The sequence below is a fragment of the Vairimorpha necatrix genome, chromosome 5, assembly GCF_036630325.1.
Source record: "Vairimorpha necatrix chromosome 5, complete sequence".
NCBI lineage: Eukaryota > Fungi > Microsporidia > Nosematidae > Vairimorpha > Vairimorpha necatrix.
In genome coordinates this window covers 826,056-850,309 of record NC_088820.1, presented here as the reverse complement: position 1 = coordinate 850,309, position 24,254 = coordinate 826,056, and the positions used below count along the sequence as shown (strand labels likewise).

Below are 24,254 nucleotides of genomic sequence, written 5' to 3'. Positions count from 1 at the left end.
TAGTTCGTATATAAAGTTTTCAATTTTCATATTTACAGGTCCAGAGTATAGTCTCTTATAAAGCATTTTAATGGGATTAATTCCCTCCCGGAATTCTTCTTTCCCATATTTTGTTAGAAATTTCTGTTTGAATTCCATATATCCTTCCACCTCGTCTTCAATTACAGCCTCATACCATAGGAGAGCTGATTCCCCTAAGTATCTCTTAATGTAGTTGAGCAGTTTTATATCATTCCATTCTCCCTCGAGGTATTTAAATTGATTAATCCAGACCCATGCGTTCTCGCCTTGGGTACCGTTGAATTTCACCATTGTGTTAGTAGATATCCCTAATTTTTCTAGTAGGTGGCCCAATTCGTTGGATTTCGAATAGTTGTAGCCAGTGTTACCAGAAGGAGAGCTGGTTATTGAAGAAGGCTTTTTATTAGAAGAAGAACTATATTTATTTGGCATATCTCTTCTATTTAAGATTTCTTAAATAGTTTTAGTTTCGGATCTGAAACATGATTGTTTCAGATCATTATGATTTGTTTCATCTTTCAGTTTTAGTCTGATTATTGGTGTGTGCAACACAGCCGGTAACAAATAATATATTAATTTAATATTCTAATTATCATAAGTGCTCATTAATTTTTGTTCCTTCTTTGCTTCTCCATTTTTTGCACTTCGTTTTTGAGGCTCGAAAAAAAATCGTCCACCCTCAAATGCGCTGGCTAAAGCATCCCATCCCTGCTCCCCTCTTAAGTGCCATTTTTCAATATTTTTCTTCGTCAATGTGAAATCGTTCTTCACAACTTTTTTTTATATTTAATTTTTAAGTTATCTATTGTTTAGATATCAATAAAAACACTGGTGTACATCCGAATGTAGTATCTGTTACAATATTTGTTTGTTCATTTGTTTATATGACCTACTTTGACAGTTCAAGAAGACGTTTGATGGGGGTCGCAATATATAAAAGAAGATGCAAATTACATTTGCCATTGTGATTGGGAACTTACATTAAAGTTGTATTTTGTGTTTTAGCTATAAATAAATAAAAATAATTTTCTTACAAGTTTGTATAATTTTTAAATGTCATTTATTTCAAATGAACTTTAGAATTTGATTGAAACGTAACAAGTTGACATTTTTTCATTATTTAAGATTCATATTTGTATTATTTTTGCATGGATTTATTGTAATATAAAACGGATTAAGACTATTATGATAAAAAAAGTTTTTATTTAGTCTATAAATTATTTATCTTTAGAAAAAACAAGTAATAAAAAACTTTTATAAACAACTAATTTTTTAATTCTTAGATTAAGTTCAAATTTTTTAATTTTTGACTATGTTTTATTAGAAAAATCAATATGCCCATCAATTCATTTATCTTTATATGAAGAAAACACAGAGTAAAAAACAATAGCATTTTAAATATAATGGGGTTTGTTAAATTTACAAAGTTTTTAATATAATTTATTTAATTTTTGTATAAATATTTTTTAATTTCTTACCCACATGATAATTATCAATATTTTTTTTGCTATGTTCTTTATACAAGGATGTCAACGTGTGTATGATCAACTCAACATTATAATAAACAATAAGATACAAAATAAACAATACAAAATTATTAACCTAGAAAAACAATACATGATAATTAACCTACGTTTTCAAGACGATACCAACGTACTTTACGTTTCTATCAAAACAACATTCAATATCATTGTCAGTGAAAAATATAAACATTTTAAACTTAAATGTAATAATCAAACTCTCGAAGATATGATCAAAGTTTTCGAAGATATTGTATTAGATGAATATGTATCAAATCAAACAGATGCAATTGTATTGACTTATTTATCTTCGTTTACAATTAGAAGCAATATAGTTTTAGAAATAATTAATCATTTGGAAAAAGAAAATTGTAAAAGAAAGAATTCGATTGTTCGACCAGATATAATTTATGAATATATCATTGATCAGCGTAGTTTGTATGCTAAAACGCTAACATTAGCTGAAAGTAACAGAAATGGAGACAATTTACTTATACTTAATTCACAAATTATTTATATAAAAAAAAATGACGAATCCTATATAAATTTTTTCATTCCTATAAATAATATATGTTGTTTTTTTGAGGTAAATGTTGCTGAGTTTGATGTGGAAAAAAATTTGAATTTGATAGAAGTAAAGACGCCATTTAAAAACAATACTGATCAAATAATTTGTAAACGTATCTTAAATTTGTATAAAGCTTCTTTTTATATTGAAAGTGTGAATTCTTGCTTTACCTATTCATTGGAACCATCATCAAATTCTATAATTAGATCATCATGTAAAAAATTTATGCTAGAGATAAAAAATGACATGATATTATTTCGCCACAATGCTTTTGAATTTGTATATGTAATAAATAACGATCTTGGTCCACAACGGAAACTAATTATTACCGAATCATGTTATCATGAATTTCAAGAAATTTTTAAAAAATTGCATTTGGTAAAGCGAAGCAATAAGTACGCTAAAGGATTCGAAATTTTTTCTAGATTAGTAAAAAGTGAAGACAAAGTAGAATTTTTAATCAAGAGAATTTTGTCTAAAAAAAGAACGGCATTACATATATTACTAAAACATCTTTTGTTTTATATGAAAATAATTGGAGAAAATGAAGTAAATAATAATATAGAGCATGATGAGCTGATTAAAAGTGAGATTGCAAAAACATTAGTAAAAAAATTAAAACTTGATGTAAATGCTCCGGCTATTTACCTAATAACGATTTGCCTTTTTTTAGAAACAGAAAAATATCTAAAGGAAAACGATACGATAAATGACAAAATATTTGATTCTTTGAAAGAAATAGGAAAACTAATTAAGTCTAAATATCATAAAGATGAAAATAAAAATAATAATATAGATTTGTTTGAAATATACCAAGAAATAGTAAATTTTCATTTGAAGGAAATTTCAAATTATACAAAGAAAGTTTTGACATATTATATTAAAACGACCTCATTATTTACTGGATTAGAAGAAAATCAATGTGAACTACTTTCTAATCGGTTTTATACACAAAATTACGTAGTCCTTAGAGATTTTATGATAAATAAAAAAGAAATAGAAAAAAATGTTGCAATTATCAAGAAAAAATTGGTCGAAAACTGTAAAGAAGATGACGAAAAGCCAAGATTGCAATATTATAATAAAATAAAAATTATTTTAGATGAAATAAAGGAGAAAACAATAAGTGAAGAATTAGAAATAAAAAAAAATTTACGGAAAATGAACAAATCGATGTTTAATACATTGTTTAATGAAATTATGGAAGCAGCTTATAAAATAGAAGTAGATGATTTAATTATTAAAGATCTAACCACCAAATTCGAAAAAAAACTCAGAGAAATAGGGAAAAAAGAAATCGAAAATACATTTAAGTTCGATAAAATAATGAAAAATTTGTGTGCTATGTTAAATGTATATGATAATCTATTTATGATTGAGTATGAAAACGAATTAAGACAAAATTTCTTTCAAAAAGTAACCAATGATATCAAGAAAATTGTTTTTATTTGGTGTGAAAAAAATTTAAATGTTGTTTTGGTGGATTTATTCGGGATTAAATTGAAAAATTATTGGGTTACACCTAAAAATAAGGAGAAAACTCTGCATCAAATTTGTTCAATATTGTCTAAAAACAAATTATCGAGGTTGCTTAATGAACACGAAGGGGTTGCATTGCATAATAAAATGACGAAAGTATTAGAGGATCAGGAAAAAATAAATTAATGTTTTAATTTAAATTATTACAATGCGCAATACCAATATTGTATTGTGCTGTGAAACATGGCTCATATTGTTTAATATGTGCTATTTATATAATACATATATACTTAATTTTATCTTTTTAAATAAAAAGAATCCTCAAGAGATTGGTGATGGAAAATTTCAGCTGGTGTCAAACATCCGGAAAAAACATTGGAGAAGTTAAGTTGCACTGCAATGCTGAGAGCTGGATCGATAAATAATTTGGCGCTGAATAAAGAATACAACTATAAATAAAGTAAAACACTTAATTTTACCTTGCTTCTAGAAAAAGTCTGTACTGTACAATAACCCGCTACGTTAAATGTTGCCAAAATAATTTTTCAAGCACAATTACTTGCAGAAAATTAGAATCTAAAATTTTTAACATTTTGCTCACTTAAAATAATATTGATCGTATGATATTTATATCTGGGTTATAACATAAGTTATCACTGTTCTTGGCAATTTAGTGATGCCATCTTTGTTCAACTTCTAATATTACAATTTTTTGAGGCCCGTTTTTTTTGTTTTTTGTAATAACTCAAAGAAAAACATCAATGAATATTGTTTTGTCCTTGTCATGATGTGTGCATCAGATACGCATAACACCTATTATCTTTTACATATTAACATAAATAAAAATTTTAATTTTTGTCCAATAGTACATTTGGGGAGATTTTCCCATTTTAAAAAATAAAGCCTATTTATGTGATTGTACTTGTCTTCAAAGATTCGGCTTATTTAAATGTTGTAATGAGTCTTATTTCTAATATTATAACTTTTAATTCTACATACCGAAAGGCATAATTTTTTATAATCGCTAAAGTATACCGTTCAAAATATATGCCTCGTATTTAAATTCAAATCACAAAAAAAAATTATATGTCTATTTATAAGTACTAAAATACTTGATAATAGATATCCAAAGAAAGAAACAAATTCCTATGTCAAAATCGATTTTTTATAATATAATCATTTCAGTTTTTTATTTGACTTGTTACCTTCATTCTTTAAAATTGTTTTTTGAACTTCTAAAAGTTGTGTAAAAAACCATTCGAAAAAATAACTATTGATGAACTTAAAAACTTCAGAATAAAAATAGACCTATGAAAATATTAAAAATGTTGAATCGAAATACCGTTTGATATGAGTTATTGAATATGAGGTGCGAAGGAACCCAACCTTTAAGCGTTCATTTTCTTGGATCAAAAAAAGATGAAAAAGGACAAAACTTACTAACATCTTCTTATGTTAAAATACAAAAAAATCAAAATTTAAACAATATTGTTACTATTTTCTAAACAAATATCGAAATAGGATACTGTGATTTATAGTATAACATCACAAGAACAGATGTCATAAACGTCATCTATCACATATGTCCAAAGACATGTTAGGCATCTTTAGCATCCTATCAAGATAAGTTACGCAAACAACCCTACTTATGTTGTATGGTTAATACTACATTCGTAAGTACTCCAATGCTTGTAGTTTCGTGTTGACAACAATTAATAAAAAAAATATAAAAAAAAGTTTGCAGTTTAGGGCAGCGATAAAAATATAGATAGAATGATAAAATAACAACAATAAAAAATATAAAAAAATTACACCAAAAACTATTTAGAGTTTCATTATAAAAACGGACATGTCCTAGGGATACATGACATATTTAACAGCCTCGCATTTATGAGTGCCAAGTTTTTATTTCGAGCTCAAAAATGAAGTGCAAAAAGGTGGAGCAGAAGGAGACATAAAATGCTGACAAATTTTGATACTAAAATACTAAAAGTCTATAGAATAAAATAACCTTAAATTAAATTTTTGAAAGAACTTTGCTTAATTATTTGGTTTAAAAATATGATTTGAATTTCAGAATTTGCTTCAGACTCATTATACAGACCCTTAAAAATGATTAAGAACTTTAAAGTTGTCGAAGAATCTTAGATATTATAATAGACATAAATATAAAACCCATATTCTGTATATTCTGCATTCAGAATTAAAAATAAGTCTAAGTCGAAAACAAACTCAAATATTCGACGAGAACGTGTGAATAAGAACACGTTTTGACAAACAAAAAGCCTTTTTTCAACGCTTATGTACCATATTTAATTATTTGTCAGGTAATTTATATTTTTTTTGATAATACTTCTCTTAAAATTATGAAAAATATTTTATCCATACGTAAAAACGATTAATACGATTATTAGTATAGTTAGTGTTATTGTTATCAGCTATAAGAAGATTTGATGACGGGTATAGTTGTAGAGATTGACGAATCTAAATTCGGGAAAGGAAATACATGGCAGGGCAGAAAGTTGACGGTGCCTGGGCACTTAGAATAGTCTAAAGGACAAATGCAAGAGTGTTAGTCTTGCTTAAAAAAGGAATAGGGAAACTTAGGAAAGTTTTATCAAAGAATACGTATTATCTGGATCCATAATATATACAAATTTCAAAAAAATACGTAATTTAGCAAAAATAGGAATCTATAAATACTTTACGATCAATCATCTAATCAATTTTGTAAATCCATTAATGATGTCCATGCAAACACAATTGAAGGAACTTGATCTGCAGAAAAAATAGTGGCACCAATACTAAACCGAACGGTAAAAAGTATAAAATGCTTTTTAAATATGTTTGATTAAGAATATACAAAGACAAAAACTTCCATATCAAACTTGTTAAATAATTATTTTAATCAATTATACTGGTTTATAAAAATATTTAAAGTCATTTGAAAATTCTATTAAGTATTTAAAAATCAAAAGATGTCAGTATTTTATGTCTCTTTCTTGCTTACTCCTTTTTTTGCACTCTATTTTAAGGCTCGAAAAAACATTGTATACCTCTAAAAGCGGGGGCTGTAGTGCACTTTAGCCGCATTGAGCATTTGCTTGCACTATACATTTTGTTTTTTTTTTGTGCGTTTTGTTAATTATACTAAGTGATTTTTTTTAATTTTAATATGTAATTGTTGAGAATATATATTTAATAAATTTAACCCTTAACTTACAATTATCTTTAACATTAATAAAGTAACTATAAAGAGAAACCGTGCAAAGTCGAACAATAAAACCCATATTGTACATTATAAAATGATTATAATAACAAAAATAAAATTTCAGATAGGTTTTCCTCAAAACAGTAATTAAGATATATTTAGTTGTAATGGCATGATTTTATATTGAATTTTGTATATAAACAATTTTATTTATTATTTTTAAAATTTAAATTATTCAATAATTATTTTTACATTTTGTTTTTGGTTTTTTAGCACAAAAAATACCAACAACACATATATAAAGGGCGTTTTACTTTTCCACAAACATTTGCACATATACCACACTTTTTAAAACTTTGTATATCCACATAAAATTTTTTCAAACTGAATCTTAAAATATGTATGTAATAATAAGTTGAGAGAACCCCAAAATTGTATGTCTAGTGGCAGGTCATCAATAGTACTAAGATCGCCCTGGGCACAAGAGAAGTTTGTTCCATAAATATTCTCCTTCTTTTTCTAAGTTTGTAATGTAAGGAATTTGTACTATGTTTTACATCCACAAAAATGAAATTAATTCATACACGGCCCGGAGAAAGGATTTTTAGAAAAATAAATGGACATTTGGCTTACGAAAACTCTTTTTGGGTCGTCAAACCCCAGTCTATAATTTCCCCATAATGTTTATTTGGCTAAACGGGCTAATAAACCCCCCCCCCTGAGGGTGTTCATTTTATTTTTTTGAACCCCAAAAACGAAGTGCAAAATAAAGGAGGAGCAAAGAAGAGACAAAAATTACTAAGCGCTTATGATATTAAAAATAACAAATAAATACATGCTTTTATTCAAAATTTAATGTTAAATTTAGTTATAATAATCATTTAAAGTGTTGTATCTTTTTTGCCCTTCTTATTTATTGGAATTGGGGACCCAAATGCTCCTCTCTGAGGGTGTTCACTTTATTATTTTAAACCCCCAAAACGAAGTGCAAAATGAAGGAGGAGCAATCATTAGCACTCAAATTACTTGCATCTTTAAACAGTAAAAATACCAAATAATTATATATTTGTATACGAAATTTAATTTAAAAAAAGAATATAACCATAAAACTATATAATTCTAAATAACTTAACATATTTTTGTGATGTACATTGCTACATCACATGAACAGATGTCAAATATGTCATCTGTCACTGATTTCCAAAGACATGTCAAGCATTTCAAGTTACATGTCAAGATGAGTCGCACAAACAAACAAACGAAAGTTGCATGGTCGTTACTACATTCGTAAGTACGCCAATGTTTGTAGTTTAGTGTTGACAAGAATCTTTAAATTAAAAATAAACTATAAAAGAAAGTCTGTCTGTGAAGGGTATGGAATATATAGAATCCAAGAGAGACTAAAACCATCAATAAACATATTTACATTAAAAACTATTTAGAGAGATATTATAAAAATGGCCATGTACCCCGGATACATGACATAATTGAATTCAATTCCCACAAAGTATCAAAAGGGGACAACAACGCAGTAATTAAAGAAGCGTTAGAATTTAAGTATACGATCGAAGAGATCGATTTAGAAGTAAAAAAAAACTTAAGTATAATAAAAAACATAAAAGAATATAATGAAATGGAGCTAGATACATGGTTTGAGGATTTCAACCAAATCAGCAGAAATAAAAAATGGGATTTTAAAAAAGAAAAAATCGCCTTAGGAGAATTAGTGCGAGATCCCACATTGCAACAAATATTTGGATTACCAGATTTAGAAAAAATAAGAAGATATATTGAAAAAAATGTAAGTCAAAGATCAAGTCCTGAGATGCTACATTTAAAGCTACAGGCATGTAAACAAATTAATTTCAGATACATTAAAGAATATTTGTTTGAAATAAAGAATCTAGTAGATCAGTATGCTAGACTAGAAAACTTAACGAGAAAAGAATACGAAAGAAAGTTAAGAGAGAGTTTTTTCTTGGGATTAGGTTTTTCCACTCGTCTTAAGATATTAGAGCTTGGAAAAAATAACGTCGAAGAAACCATGACGTATTTAGAAACAGTGGAAGAGTGTTTGATTTTTGAAGGAAAAAGGCGTGAAATAACATATGAATCAGTTCATAATGATAGATTCAAGTTTGAGACCGAAAAGGACGGTTACAAGAACAATAAATGGTGCCGCCTCCATAAAAACAGTACGCACAATACAGAGGATTGCTTTAGACTAAACAATACCTCAGAGCAGCTTAAGAAAAATTTAGAAAACATAAAAATGCCGAATATTGTTCCAGAAAAATTATTTACAATTAGAGAAATAAAGAAAAATAACATACCAGAAGAGGTAGTATTTAATAGAGAAAATAAAGTCGAGAACATTAAAATAAAAAATCAAGAAGTAACTAATAAAGAAAATTCAAAAGAAGTGAAAACAAAACTTGAAACATCGAAAAATGATGAAATAATAGCGAAAACGCTTAGTCATGAGAAACTACAGAATGTAGTTGGAACAAATATATTAAAAGAGAAGGATTCAATTGTCAAAAGAAATACAGATATTGACAAGAAGCTTAACAATCCGATGAAAAATATAGAAAAAGAAAATAAAAAAGATGATAATAAAAGAAATCGAGGTAATAAATTAATAAAAATAAAATACCGTGATAAATATAAACAAAAGAAGACATATAAAATAAGAAAGAAAAAAAATGAAATATTAGAAAGTATAAACACGAAGAAAAAGCAAAAAATGTTAAGTAGGGTTATAGATAAAGCAATAGTAGACCCGCCGAATATAATATCTAAACATGAAGGGTGGTCAGCAACATGCAACAATGAATGGAGAACTTTAAAAAATTTAAAGCTTTAGGAGAGGGCAGAATGTGATGTACATTGCTACATCACATGAACAGATGTCAAATATGTCATCTGTCACTGATTTCCAAAGACATGTCAAGCATTTCAAGTTACATGTCAAGATGAGTCGCACAAACAAACAAACGAAAGTTGCATGGTCGTTACTACATTCGTAAGTACGCCAATGTTTGTAGTTTAGTGTTGACAAGAATCTTTAAATTAAAAATAAACTATAAAAGAAAGTCTGTCTGTGAAGGGTATGGAATATATAGAATCCAAGAGAGACTAAAACCATCAATAAACATATTTACATTAAAAACTATTTAGAGAGATATTATAAAAATGGCCATGTACCCCGGATACATGACAATTTTAAATTAAATTTTTTGATTTAACAATCTGTATAGATCGTTGAACATTTATTTAAATTTTCTTATATAAATAATATTAATAATTTTAATTGTTGGTTTATTATAAAAGTAGATTTTCTTCAAAAATCTACTTTTATAATAAACCAACAATTAAAAAAAAATGGAAAAAATAAGAAGGGCAAAAAAGATACAACACTTTAAATGATTATTATAACTAAATTTAAAATTAAATTTTGAATAAAAGCATGTATTTATTTGTTATTTTTAATATCATAAGTGCTTAGTAATTTTTGTCTCTTCTTTGCTCCTCCTTTATTTTGCACTTCGTTTTGGGGGTTCAAAAAAATAAAGTGAACACCCTCAGAGGGGGGGGGGTCTTTCGGATCCCAGCTCCGTTTATTTTTTATGCCTTTTGACGTTATATTTTCTCTAGTTTTTGTTCTTTTCGGATTATATTTTTTGGTTGTTGATTTTTAAACGGTAGGTCGCAGGACGACTGAATATCTGCCAGCCATGTATTATTTTCCCTTACTTTTACTTTTAAAAAATGAATTTTTAACTTTTTAGTTTATGCATTTATAATAAAATGAATTGTGAGTTTTATAATTTTCTGTTGTATTTTTGCTTTTTTTATTTTATAAATTTAATGATTATGTCATGCTCTGATATAATCTAGAAGGCATCTTGAAAGCTGTCAAAATATTTTTTTAATCAAAAAATCTTTCTAATACTATGTTGTAAAATTTTTGATTATCAATAAGACGAGGTTTATTTCAATTTCTTTTTTTTAGTTTTTTTTTTTATATTTATTATTAACATAAAGCAAATTCGAAAATTATACCCCCATGAATATTGTTCAAATACTTTTATTTATTAATTTTTTACAAGCATCTGATCTTATATATGATAAACTCAATATTACATTGTTGAATAAAATAGTTAGGCGAGATTATTCTATAATTAATATTGAAAACAGATATTTAAAAGTAATACTTAATTTGGATTTGAGTCTATATGAAATAAATGCAAAACTGACAATGGTAACATACCCTTGGAATAAAAATGAGGAACTAGAAGAAATAACAATCGCTATAGATGACAAATCTATAAAATCTATTGTTGAAGAATTTGAGGGAAAATTATTAATTGAATATATAAAACATCTCGCAGATGCTATAATTTTAATATACGATCCAAAATATTGTAAAGATAATCAAACCTACCAAAAGATCATCAAATATCTAAAGGAAGAGAATCTTAAGAGAAAAGAAATGGATATGCGCCCCGAAATTTATTATGATATTATAATTGATCATTGTGGTTTGTGGAATAGAACGATAATTCAAATCGCATGTGATTTAAAATACTTTAAATCTAGTTCAAATACATACAAAATACCAATCATGATAACTGAGATTAACAGTGAATGTTATTTGAATTTAAGTATACAAACTGATAATATATTTTACTTATTTGAAGTAGATCTTAATGAAGTTTATGAAAAATCACTTCTATCTAGTGTAAGTTTTATATCTTCACATACTAATGATACCGATATTAGGATCGGTAAGCATTTTCATGAACTATATAAGTTTATGTTAATTGATGAAAGCGATTTATATATACAACATCGTTTTGAAGTTTTTAAATTTAATGAAATAAAATTGATAAATGGTACTTTCGAAATAAAGATTTACAATAATGAAATACGAATCATGCAAGATCAAGACTGCTTTGTTTATTCAACAAGAAAACGATTAATTCCTATCTCCAATGAAATAAACATCGAAGAAAAATCTCTTTTAGAATTTAGAAATTTATTTAAAAAAATTTATGTGATAGAGCAAAATGATGAATACGTAAAAGCTGTTGAATTATTTTATAGATTATTAAGACATAAAAAAAAACTAGGATTTCTTGTAGGCAAGATAATAAATAATCCAGGGACTGCCATAAATATTATATTTGCCCACCTCCTGTTAAGTCAAAAAATAATATCAGAAAATGAAATTAAAATTATTTTAGGCAGCGAAAAACTAGACAAAATGAGAAAGAAACAACTTATTAGCCAATTTTTGAAAAAAACAGACAATCAAAAATATTCTTCAAATATTTACATAATGAAGATCTGTATTTTTTTAGAAGCAGAAAAATATATAAATAATAATAATAATATTGATGACCCAATATTCAATTCTTTAAAACATTTAGGAAAACTAGTTGTGTCAAGAAAAAATACTAGAAACAATATTAACAATTCATCTTATGATGATAGTACCGATTTGTTAGAAATCAATCAAGAATTTCTAAAACATCACCTAAAAGATATTACAAATCATAAAGATTATATATTGACTTTATTTCTAGAATTGTCGTCATTATTTACTGGATTTGAAGAAAATACATATGTATTAAGGAGCAATCATTTTTATAATCTAAAACGTGAAGTTGTCAATAATTTTGGATTGAATGAAAGTACAATAGAAAACAATATTAAGATAATTAAGAAAGAAATTACTAAAAATTCGCAAGAAGATGCCGAAAAGATCGAATTCCAATATTTTAATAGATTAGAAAAGAATTTAGAAGAAAATAGGAAAAAAACATCAAGCGAAATAGAAATAAACCTATATAAAGGAAAGATAAATGGGATTTTACGAAAATTGACCAAATCAATATTCAATAAATTATTTAATGAAATTATGAATGATGTTTACAGTTTAGAGATAGATGATTTATATGATGAAGAGGTAAAATTAAATTTTGAGGAAACATATATTGAAATTGGGAAAAACAAAATTGAAAAAACATTTCAATATAATAAAACAACATTTAATACATGTAAAATGCTGGATAAATATTGTCGTAGCCGATCAAATGCTGACCAATCATATTCTTACAAATGGACAGATTTGATTGGCTACAAAAAGTATTTAAAAACATTTCCGAAAGAGGGGATGGAAAATCCAAATAAAACATTTGACATGGCGACAACGACAAACAATGTCGGATGCTTCACAGGAGAAGCAGGTGAGGATGTAAATGTCTGGCTGAGAGACATAATGTTGGTAGGGGAAGTTTCGAAATGGACCAATGATCAATTCAAAGCGGCATTGGTGAGCAAGCTCAGGGGGAAAGCATTATCATGGGCTTCCCAGACATTAGGCGGGAAAATGGAGACAGTCAGCTTAGAGGAAATACTTCATTTAATAAAGAAAAGATTTGGATCGTATAAGAACAACGATATAACACTAAGCAGGTTCCTCTCAATAATGGTCCCGGAAACGAGAGAAGATTACTCGCAGATGCTACAGGAAGCTACTGTAATATATGAGAGATCTCTTATAAATTTGGACGCTTTGTGCCAAATGGTAATTAATAAATCACCAATGGAGATAAAAGCTCTGTTATACCAGACCGCAACTACTGTCCAGACGTGGCAAGGATTTATACAAAAGGCGGAGGAGATATCGTGGATTCCATATCCCGATAAGATGTTAGCTAGGACTAAGCTACACGACAACGCGGGCAGAGGGCCCCACACTAATTTTTACAAAGAAAAAGGATTTAAAAGAAACATAACCCATGAAAAACTACCGCGGCATACTAATAAACGGTGCACACTCCACGGGGAATGTAACCATTCCACAAGAGACTGCAAAGCACTTACCATAATACTCAATAGAGAAAGAAACAACTTGAAGAGAAAAAATATAAATGCCGTTGAAGAATACGAAAGTGACGAGAAAGATCATGACAATAAAGAAATTGAATTCTATTTACATCATATACAAAATAGTTTTAACCCATTTTTTGTGGAAAGCCGTCTCTTTAATAAAAATACGAAAGTACTACTAGACACTGGGGCCGATGTTTCGGTCATAAATTACAATGATATTCCACAAGAAGAACGTAATAAGATTATTAGATATAATGGCGTAGTAAAAGGTATAGGAAATGAAATATTAAAAATAGAAGGCTATTTAAAAGACTGTATAATCGAAATTAATGGAAAAGGTGTGATCTTCTCACCCTTAATAATCAAAGACATAAAATATGTTATAATAGGAGCAAATGTAATATGCGACAATAAAAAACTGATTTTAGATATTCTAAATGCACCAAAATATAGAATCAACCAAATGTCGAATTCCGCATGTGATTTAGAAGAGAACAAAATTTTGAAAGAGTACGAGGACGTCTTCAAAACAGAAATAAGCGACTATAACCTCTGCACTGCAGGTAGTCATCGTATACAGACGAACAGTACGAAGATAATTTGCCAAAGGAACGGAAGAATACCAGTATCACAAGAAGAAGCCGTAAATGAAGAAATCAACAAACTCCTAGAACTTGGAATTTTAAGGGAAAGCAGAAGTCCCTGGTGTAGCAGAATACTGATGGTACCGAAGCCTGACAAAACATGGAGAATGTGCGTAGACTATAGAGGTCTGAATAGCATAACAGTAAAGGACGCATACATGACACCTAGAATCGACGAGATTTTTGACAGTCTATCAACTGCAACTATTTTTACAATACTGGACGCGACTAGTGGATTCCATCAAATTCCTTTACAAGAAGAAGACAAGGAAAAGACAGCATTTTCGTATAGGGGGAAATTATACGAATTTAATCGTATGCCGTTCGGACTATGTAACGCCCCAGCAACATTTCAAAGGGCAATGGACAATATATTCAGGAAAGAAAACCATAATTTTGTGATCCCATACTTAGACGATATTATAATATATTCAAGGAACAAGGAAGAACATAAGAAACATGTGAGAATAGTATTGGGAAAAATAAGAGCGGCAAATCTATCGCTTAATAAGAAAAAGTGTAAATTCTTTAGATCGGAAATAAAGATCTTGGGGAACGTCATTGGAAACGGAATCATAAAGGTAGACGAAACGCGCATTAAGGATATACAAGCGTACCCAATTCCTACCACCATAAAGGAATTAAGGAGTTTTCTAGGAATGGCCAACTATTGCAGGGATTTTGTGACAAAGATGGCAGAAATTACGGGACCCTTGTATGATGTACTTAAGGGCGAAAAACAGACATCTGGTAAAAAAATTAAACTTACTGACAAACAGCTGGATACGTTTAAAACCGTTAAAAAAGTACTAAGCCAAAATACAATACGTACACAGCCAAATTTTAAAGCTCCATTCATTCTGGTTACTGACGCATCTGAAACGGGAATAGGAGCAGTGCTGCTGCAAAAGAACAAAACTGGAGCTGAAAAAATGATAGCCGCCTTTAGCAAAAGACTAGATAATTGTCAGAAGAATTATTCAGTTACCGATAAAGAACTTCTTGGCTTGGTTAAAGGAATAGAACATTTTAGACATTACCTTTTGGGAAGCAAATTTACGCTCAGAACAGACCACAAAGCCTTAATCTATCTATGGACAGTGAAGGATCCAACTAGTAGGATTCTCAGATGGGCACTCAAATTGGCGGAATACGACTTCGAATTGGAGTATATAAAAGGAGAGCATAACATTGCTGATGGCTTTAGTAGATTTCACCAAGAGTGTGAAACATGTAACATTGATTTACATCAGTTATCGAATAATAACATCAACGACATACTAGAGGAGTACCATAAAATATCAGGGCATGGGACATCAAATACCATGAAATTTATGATTTCACAGGCACATAAGTGGAAAACAATGCACCAAGACATTTCGAAATTCGTAAGCAATTGCAAAACATGTCTTCGTTCGGGATATCAACGCGTGAAGACAAAGAACAAAGTAATACTTTCAGAAAGACCCAATCAGCTGTGGGAATTTGATCTGCTTGGAAAACTTTCGGACAACAGCGGAAGCGGATACATATTTGTAGCGATCGATCACTACTCTAAATGGATAGAAACCAAGATCTTACGAAGCAAAAAGAGCTGTGAAATATATAAGGCGATCGAAGAATTAATCATTAGTAAGCATGGGATACCCGAAAGAATCTTGACAGACAACGGCTTAGAGTTTGATAACAGCGTGGTACAAGCATTAGGTTCAAAGTATAATATATCATGGGAATTTTGTTCGCCATACCATCACCAGACTACAGGCGCGGTTGAGAGGGTCATACAAACATTGACGAACAAAATTAGAAAATTAGCAAACTATGGCGAAATTGGCTGGAGGAAAGTTGTCAAAGAAGCTACATTGGCAGTAAATCTATCGTTTAACCGATCAATAGGAACGTCGCCGTACATTCTAAAATACGGTCAGCAAATAACAACAGCCATAGATGAGAGAATAGGAGTTACCCCTAAGACCTATACGAAGCAAGAACTTTTACGGAAGAGGGACTTAAACTTTAAAAAATACAGCAAATACATCGTTAAAGGGAAAAAAGATATAAAGCAAAAGTTTAAAATAGGAGAAGATGTTTTAGTTTACAGAGATTACCCAGGAAGTGGAAAGTTAGAAGCTAAATGGTCACCTGGTTATATTATTGTCAAAATTTTAAGTGAAGACGCATTTCTGGTAAAAAGGAAAAATTCAGCAGGCGAATTGAGAGTTAACATAAGTCATATTAAGAAGGACACGTCGAAGACTGATTGAGGGGGTGTCGTAGCCGATCAAATGCTGACCAATCATATTCTTACAAATGGACAGATTTGATTGGCTACAAAAAGTATTTAAAAACATTTCCGAAAGAGGGGATGGAAAATCCAAATAAAACATTTGACAAATATGATAAACAAATAATTAATGAATATAAAAAGGAATTAAACAAAGAGTTCTATGCTCTATTAAGCAACAATATTGAGGAAAATGTGAAAAAATGTTGCAAGAAAAAATTACCCATTATTTTAATAGCTCTATTTGAAAATAAATTGAAAAATGAATCAATTATAATGAAAAATCTAGAGCAAGATTTTTCTAAATTAAATTCAATATTGTCGAAAGATGAATTATTTAAGCTTTTTTGTGGACATGAAGGGCTTATTTTGCACAACAAAATGACAAAAGTATTAGAAGATGAATTAATAAATATAATTTAATAAATTTTAAAAACTAAGAAGAACAGCTTACTTTCGTTGCGTTCTAGATGTTTGAAATGTAAAAATACTTCTCAACTTTATATCCTATTGTTGTTTAATTGTTTGCGTTTTTTTTTTAAAAGATTTTAAATTTTGTTTCAATATTGCCAGATGAATTTTAAGTCATTAGTATCTAATGATAATTTCAATAATTATTGTCATTTACTGGGATCGAGAATTCGGCGTATTTGTAACAAACTTTCATTTTAAACATTTTTAATTTCTGACGCCTTTGAAAATCGAACTTGTGTCTTTTTGACATACAGTGCCCAAAAAGACTCTTAATTTATCAATAAATAGCCCTTGGAAGTTTACAATTTTTGTTTTAAGACAGAAAATCTCTTTTTTGCTTACTTTCTTGATAAAATATTATAATCTGTTTTATTATATCTTTATTTGCTGTAACTCCGAATAAATAATTTCCAATGTGAATAATTCTCTTTACACAAAAAAAAACATATGTGCATATATTCTCCCATCTATAAATCTAACTGCCCATTGAACACAAAACGCTACGTTTCTGGATCTATATTCACTACTACTGTAACAAGTCTTTTAAACTTAAATAATAAAATGAAAAATGAGAAATAAATTGCAACGAAAATGACTGTAAATAGCATCCAAAACTGTTATGGTTTTGTTTATATGCTATTTTTACAATATAAGTTTTTATTTCCAAATCTCTATAGGATATAAAAAAATAAACTTCCTGCACAATGATGATCTATTTAAAAGTAATAGTGTGTGTTATTATGATTTATTGTAAATAATATTATTCTAATTACTATATTTTACAATGCTTTTAAAAAATATTTAAACACATACGTCATTATTTTGCTTTCATTAATATACACCTGTCATCACAAGATAAATTGCAATTGTATTAAAAACTTAATCTTTATTTTTAAACAAAACAACTAGTACAGCGTACGATTTTTGACCAAAAACCAGCGAAGTAAATCTATGTCATGGAACCATTTCTTTTAATACAATTATGTAATGCTATAATCGAAGATGTAAAAATAAAGAGTTTTTTTTTTAAATTGTATAGCAGGGATTTTTTTAATGTAGGCGTCCAATTTGATTAAAATAAATATAGTTATTGTTTTTTATCGATTTCTGAATAAACATTACTTCTTGACTTCATTCCTTTCGATTCGTTTAGATTTTATTTGTATTTTTTGTCTGCATTAGAAAAAAAATATTTCTAATGTTGTCCTTTTCAATCTTTGTCAGAATGATAAGCTTCCTGTATTCAAATTTGTATTCTTATAAATCAAGATTTAAATTCTAACGTTAAACTACTGTATCATGATATACATTCATATAGAACGGAAACATTGGAAAAAAACTATGATCAGAAACAAATCTCATTTAATAATTTTAAGATTTTCCTTTACTCGAAAATTCCCAGCTTCCAATTCTCACAGGCTCATGTATAAAAAATGAATTCTTCTATAAACACAACAATTTTTAAGAAACAAGGATGGAAGAATGTAAACTATACTCAAATGAAACACACTAAGAGTTAGAAATTATTATGTATTGAAATTCAAGATAGCGATCTGTATTTAGCCCGCCGCATTGTGGATTTGAAAGCCCTTTGTCTGTTATAATTGTACCCGCTAGTATAAAACAAAATATTTAGAACAAATTTAGAAGACATATAGCAAGCTGCAGAAAAAATGCAGTTTGTAGGAGATAATGAAACACATTTCTATCATTAGACATACATCGTATTTCGGTCTCATGTTCCAGTCCCCTGGTATGATGGCATACTATCCGTTATCGCCTGCTTTCTAATTTTCTTTTAAGAATTATGTAAATAATTCCTTTAAGAAGCTCACGTAAAAACGCACAAATTTTAACTAATGTTGAGATTAAGGAAAGAGGTTAATTTTTCAAGATAACGCACCAACTGTGATATCTTTAGATATATGCTGAGAAGGAATAGTAATGCAATGATGTAGATGTAATCTTTTTGCCGCAACGCGCGTGTCGAAAGAGCTATATTTTTTTCGGGAGAAAGCAACCACAGTACCCCCTCTGAGGGTGTTTACTTTATTTTTTCGAACCCCAAAATCGAAGTGCAAAAAAAGGAGGAGCAGGAAGGGGACAAAAATTACTAGAACTTTATGATAGTAAAAATAGTAATTAATTATATTTTTAGATACAAAAATTGATTTTAAATTAAGATGTGGTAGTAAAATGTCTTTTATATTAACATTTCGAACGTATTTATGGGATTATTTCTTTTAAAGTAAAAAAATGAAGATAACGATTTATTTCCTTTTCAGTCGGATTTCTGGCAGGAATCATTCTTTTAACACCAGCCCATCTCCCTTCAATCGAATTAGTATGAACACCCTTCTCTGGATTTATAAAACCAAGAGAATGGTTAACAGTGATGTGTTTTTAAAACCCCAATTGATTTAAATTTATATAACCTTTCCAACAGTCACTAAATATAATACTTCCGGGACTTACATATTTTTTTATTTATCTTTCAAGAGTTTCGGCTTTTCTATTTTTTACTTTTAGAAGCACTAGACTTTTTTCGGCTGTTCTTTTTACCATCCCAATTACCCACACACCGTCAACTTTGTGGCCTTTGTTGTTTTGTCTCTTTCCGAATTTAGATTCGTCATTTCAACAATTATACCTGGTCCTCCAATAATAATATTAACAATATATGTATACTACATTTTCTGATAATTCTATAGATTGTTTTTTGTGGATATTAAGTAGGTTTTTTACCATTCTGAAAGTTGTATTTTCAAACAATAGATATAGAACCTGGCATATTTTTAACCAAGACAATTAAGCATAATAAAGGCTTCTTTTTAGTTATTGTATATTCTTTTCGACAGCTTTTTGTGGTACAACGCATTTGATTTTGTATTTCCAAACGTCGATGTACATTTCCAAGACATAATGGGCAAAATCTGCCTTCTAATGTACTTAAAATCATTTTTTCCATTATTTTCTCGACATCCTTATAGAGATCTGTCATTTTTAAGGGCTATTAAATAAAAACTAGGATAAAGTAGATAAATTTGTATAAATTTTAATTTTTTTATATCATATATTTAGAGACAAAATTTGGGTTGAAATTCAATTTTAAGTCATTTTATTATGTATTTTTACTTTCATAAAGTTCTAGTAGTTTTTGTCCCCTTCCTGCTCCTCCTTTTTTGCACTTCGATTTTGGGGTTCGAAAAAATAAAGTAAACACCCCCAGAGGGGGGAGGGGTATTGTGGTACCTCCCTCCATTTTTTTCAACTAAACCCAACCGAAAACGCATCTTATTATGCACAGAAATATGATACAAAAAACAATACAATTTAGAATTTATATTTAATCCTAAACATATCAAAATACTCAATTAAATTTTTGATAAATATTTGAACAATATTTTGTCTTCGCGTATTTAAATATATTTGATTGTTTTTAACTAGAGAATTCATTTGGGCTGTTCAGAATTGGTCTAGATTCTCAAGGCATAAAATTTATGTGCTACAACTTTTGATAAATGTAAATGAAACTATAGTGTACTTAACATATTTAAGCAAATAAGCATTGTTTTACACATATTATCCTAATGTTGCAATTTACTTAACCAGTTTTTTAAATATATTATTATATTATTTTTTAAGAAATTGAGGATTATTATAATTGCTTGTCATAAATTGAAATCTTACTTTTCATATTTTATTCTTCAAATAAATATTTATGATATATTTTATATTTAAATAGAAAATCTTTATCATTATTTTTATTGCTACAATTTATATTTATATATATTAAAAAATCAGATTTTTTATCCTAAATGAAACTTTCGATATTTTTTTTTTCATTTATACGTATTCGAACTAACCAGATAATGTCCAATGAAATCAGTAATATTATAATGAACAAAATAATAAACAGAGAATATTCTATTTATATACCTAAGAAACCCATTACTAAAGTGACTATCCGTTTTATTGAAAGTGAAAAAATGATACACTTAGACATAGAACAAAATTTATCTGATGATAGTAAAAAAATTACAAGGAATTTTATGTTTCTCTATGAAGACAAATCTCTGATTGACATCACTGAAGACATTGAAGTATATTTAGGAAGTATGTTGAAATTTCCAATTGAAGAGTCAGTTAACTTAATATATGACTCAATAACTATTAAAAATTGTTCATTTTTTAAAGATGTTATAGAAAATATTAGTAATATTAACCAAGAGAGAAGAGAAAATAAGAACGGTTGGGAAATTTATTATGACAATATATGTGATAACAATAGTTATTTAGCTGAAGTGCTCAATGAAATTAAAAATGGTATAGATATCAAAGGACGTGATTTTAGTGCTATTGCTGCTCGGATTTATTACATTCTGGAAAATAATGGATTGTTTGTCAGATTTCGCATGAGCATAGAGAATGTTCATTATTTATTTGAATTGGATGTCAAAGATTTTGATATGGACAAATTTCAATATTTAAAAAATTTTAATATAAATCTTAAGAATAAATTTGATGAAGAAATTTTTAAAAAACTGCTTGTATTTTATAAAACACATGATGTAAATTTGCTTGATACTTATTCTGTGCCGCGTCAACTAAAATGTACGCCTAGAATAATCGAAATAGAATATCCGTATTTGAAAATCGAATTGCATTCACATAGTTTAAGTATTAATGATGGGTCTATTGAACATTTATACTGCATAAAAGATGACTCAAAACAATATGGTAGCAAAACTTATATTGAGAATCAATGTTTTTCTAAACTTCAAGAAGTTTTGGAAAATATCAAAGCAATTAAAAACAATGACAGTGGTAAAGGAGTGGAAATGTTTTTTGGATTGTTAGTCAAAAATAAAAAAATAGATTTTTTGGTTATGAGAATTTTCAAACCACCAAGATCTGCTCTAAAATTAATATTTGCACATTTATTAATGTACGGCAAACTGATAAAATCGTATAGTTTTCATACATTAATAGGAAAGAGGCAGAACAACGAAAAAGAACAAATGATAGAAAATGTTATATATATTATATCGACAATTTCTCCTGTAACTAGACGTTTAGAATTTTTTTTAATAAAAATTTGTCTATTAATTGAGGCAGAGAATTTTATAAATGAAAATGACGTAATTGACTGCCCGTTATTTATTACTTTAAAGGAGATTGGTAATTTTATTGATACAAAAAATAATACAAATGGTGCCACAATGAAAAGTAAAAGAGAAAATATTAGAATTGCGAAAATTATACAAGAAGTGGTAAATATTCAAATCGATAATATTATAAACTACAAAATAGAGTTCATTAAACATGTGTGTAAAATAACTTCATTATTCATAGGATTAAGTAAGTATAAAAGTAGATATGATGAGATAAGTCTCACCAAAGATGAAATTATTGAATCTCTTGGATTAGATAAAATTGAAATAAGCAAATGTAGCAAAGGCATATCAAAAAAATTGTTTGAAAATAATCGGGAAGATAAAATTTTTGAAAAACGAAGAAAAATTAAAGAAATAAGAACACTGAAAATAACGAAAATATTGCAAAAAACATCTTTAAAACAATTATTGAATGAAAAACTTATGAATGCTTTAATTAAAAACGTAGAAAATATATTTGATGAAAATGTTAGACTTGAATTTGAAAATGCACTAATAAAGGAAGGAATTAAGATAATCGAATACATATTTGAAAAACATGTGTTTAAAAAAGAAACAACCTACATTAAAAAAATATTCGCACTAAACAATAACGAAAAACTAGTCAATGATTATAAGAGAAAATTAAAGCAATGTTTTAAAAAATACATAACATCTAATGTAAATAAAAATAGAATAAATAAAGCCAAACAAAATTTACCAAAAGCTTTAATAAAATTATTTAACTCTGTTAAATCTAGAAAAGAAAGCTGTGAAAAATACTTAACTATTATTCGATCTTTGTTGAATGAAAAAGATTTGTTTGAAGTTTTAAATGGAACCCCTGGAATAGGGTTACACAATGATTTGATAAAAGTTTTAGCAATTAATAAAGATAATAAATAAGTTAATTTATTCTATATACTTTGATTCAAAATTACGCAATTTTTAAAAAATACTTATAATATGACTACTAATTTGTGTAGATTACTTCATATCAAATCCCACAAGCCTTTAACTTTTAACTTGGTTCTTAATGTATCAAATATATGCTGCTGATATATAATGTTATAGGGTAGTGTATGATTATATTTGTTATATTTAATATACACTCCAAATTGAAGTTGAAATGAAATTTTTGATGGCAATAAAAGCAAGTCTAACCTTATTGATCATATATTAATTTATACAAAACTAGTTAAAAGTGAAAAAAAAGATGATTAATGTCTTTTTGAAATAAGAAAAATATAACTCATTATGTTTTGTATTTTATGTATTATTTTTAAAAAATGTTTTTAGGCTATATTGATGTTTTTTTTCAGGTTATAAAACTTACATAGTAATGGTCAGCTTTCTTTCATAATGCCTTCGATTTAACATAAGGTATGATTTACAGATTTTAACATACCATGTAATTTTAAAATTAAGCTCTTTATAACTTCAATTGATATTTTAATTCTAAATATGTGTGGGTTAATAGGGAATCCAATTTCGTTTCTATATGTTCAGGTTGTATGTCAATATTTCGTCTCATATAATAAGACAAAGATATATAAATGTGTTAAATTAATAAAAAATCGTTTAAAATACCTATCAACTTACATTTATGTTTTTTTGCTAAATATACAGCTCTAAATAGCAAGTAAAATGATTCCTTCTACAATTTAAGATTTTTTCTTCAATTAAGTTTATTCATTCATTTTATCTAATCTTATTTTACTTTGTATTCAAGTCTCCATTTTAGAATCTACTGTTACTATGGTTTATAATTTGTACTGTTGGATTTTTATTCTTATGATTTTTTTTTGTTTGTCAACACATGCTAAAAAAGCATGAATGAACTAAAAATAACATAAATAACCATATAAATACATTATATAGCGGTCCGTTGCCGCTGTTTGCTGCCCTGGCTTTGTTAGTAAAAGGCACATATTAGGTTACTTTTTTATATATACTGTTTCTCGAAGTGAGAACAGTGCTGCTTACTCTATAAT

General features: G+C 28.0%; 3 protein-coding genes across 3 annotated transcripts; all 3 read left to right on the top strand.

Moving 5' to 3' along the window:
* Window positions 1-1,770: 1,770 nt before the first annotated feature.
* VNE69_05167 (uncharacterized protein) lies at window positions 1,771-3,774 on the top strand (the record flags this gene model as incomplete). Its single annotated transcript, XM_065473651.1, has 1 exon — window positions 1,771-3,774. One exon carries the CDS (start codon window positions 1,771-1,773, stop codon window positions 3,772-3,774), a length of 2,004 nt encoding a protein of 667 aa, XP_065329723.1.
* A 7,094-nt stretch (window positions 3,775-10,868) lies between these two features.
* Window positions 10,869-13,215, top strand: VNE69_05166 (putative SP-containing protein; the record flags this gene model as incomplete). The annotated part of the gene is made up of 2 exons (XM_065473650.1): window positions 10,869-12,864; window positions 13,211-13,215. The coding sequence occupies 2 exons, from the start codon at window positions 10,869-10,871 to the stop codon at window positions 13,213-13,215; spliced, it is 2,001 nt and encodes a 666-aa protein (XP_065329722.1).
* Window positions 13,216-20,922: 7,707 nt separating this feature from the next.
* Window positions 20,923-23,166, top strand: VNE69_05165 (uncharacterized protein; the record flags this gene model as incomplete). The annotated part of the gene is made up of 1 exon (XM_065473649.1): window positions 20,923-23,166. The coding sequence occupies one exon, from the start codon at window positions 20,923-20,925 to the stop codon at window positions 23,164-23,166; it is 2,244 nt and encodes a 747-aa protein (XP_065329721.1).
* Between the last annotated feature and the right edge of the window lie 1,088 nt (window positions 23,167-24,254).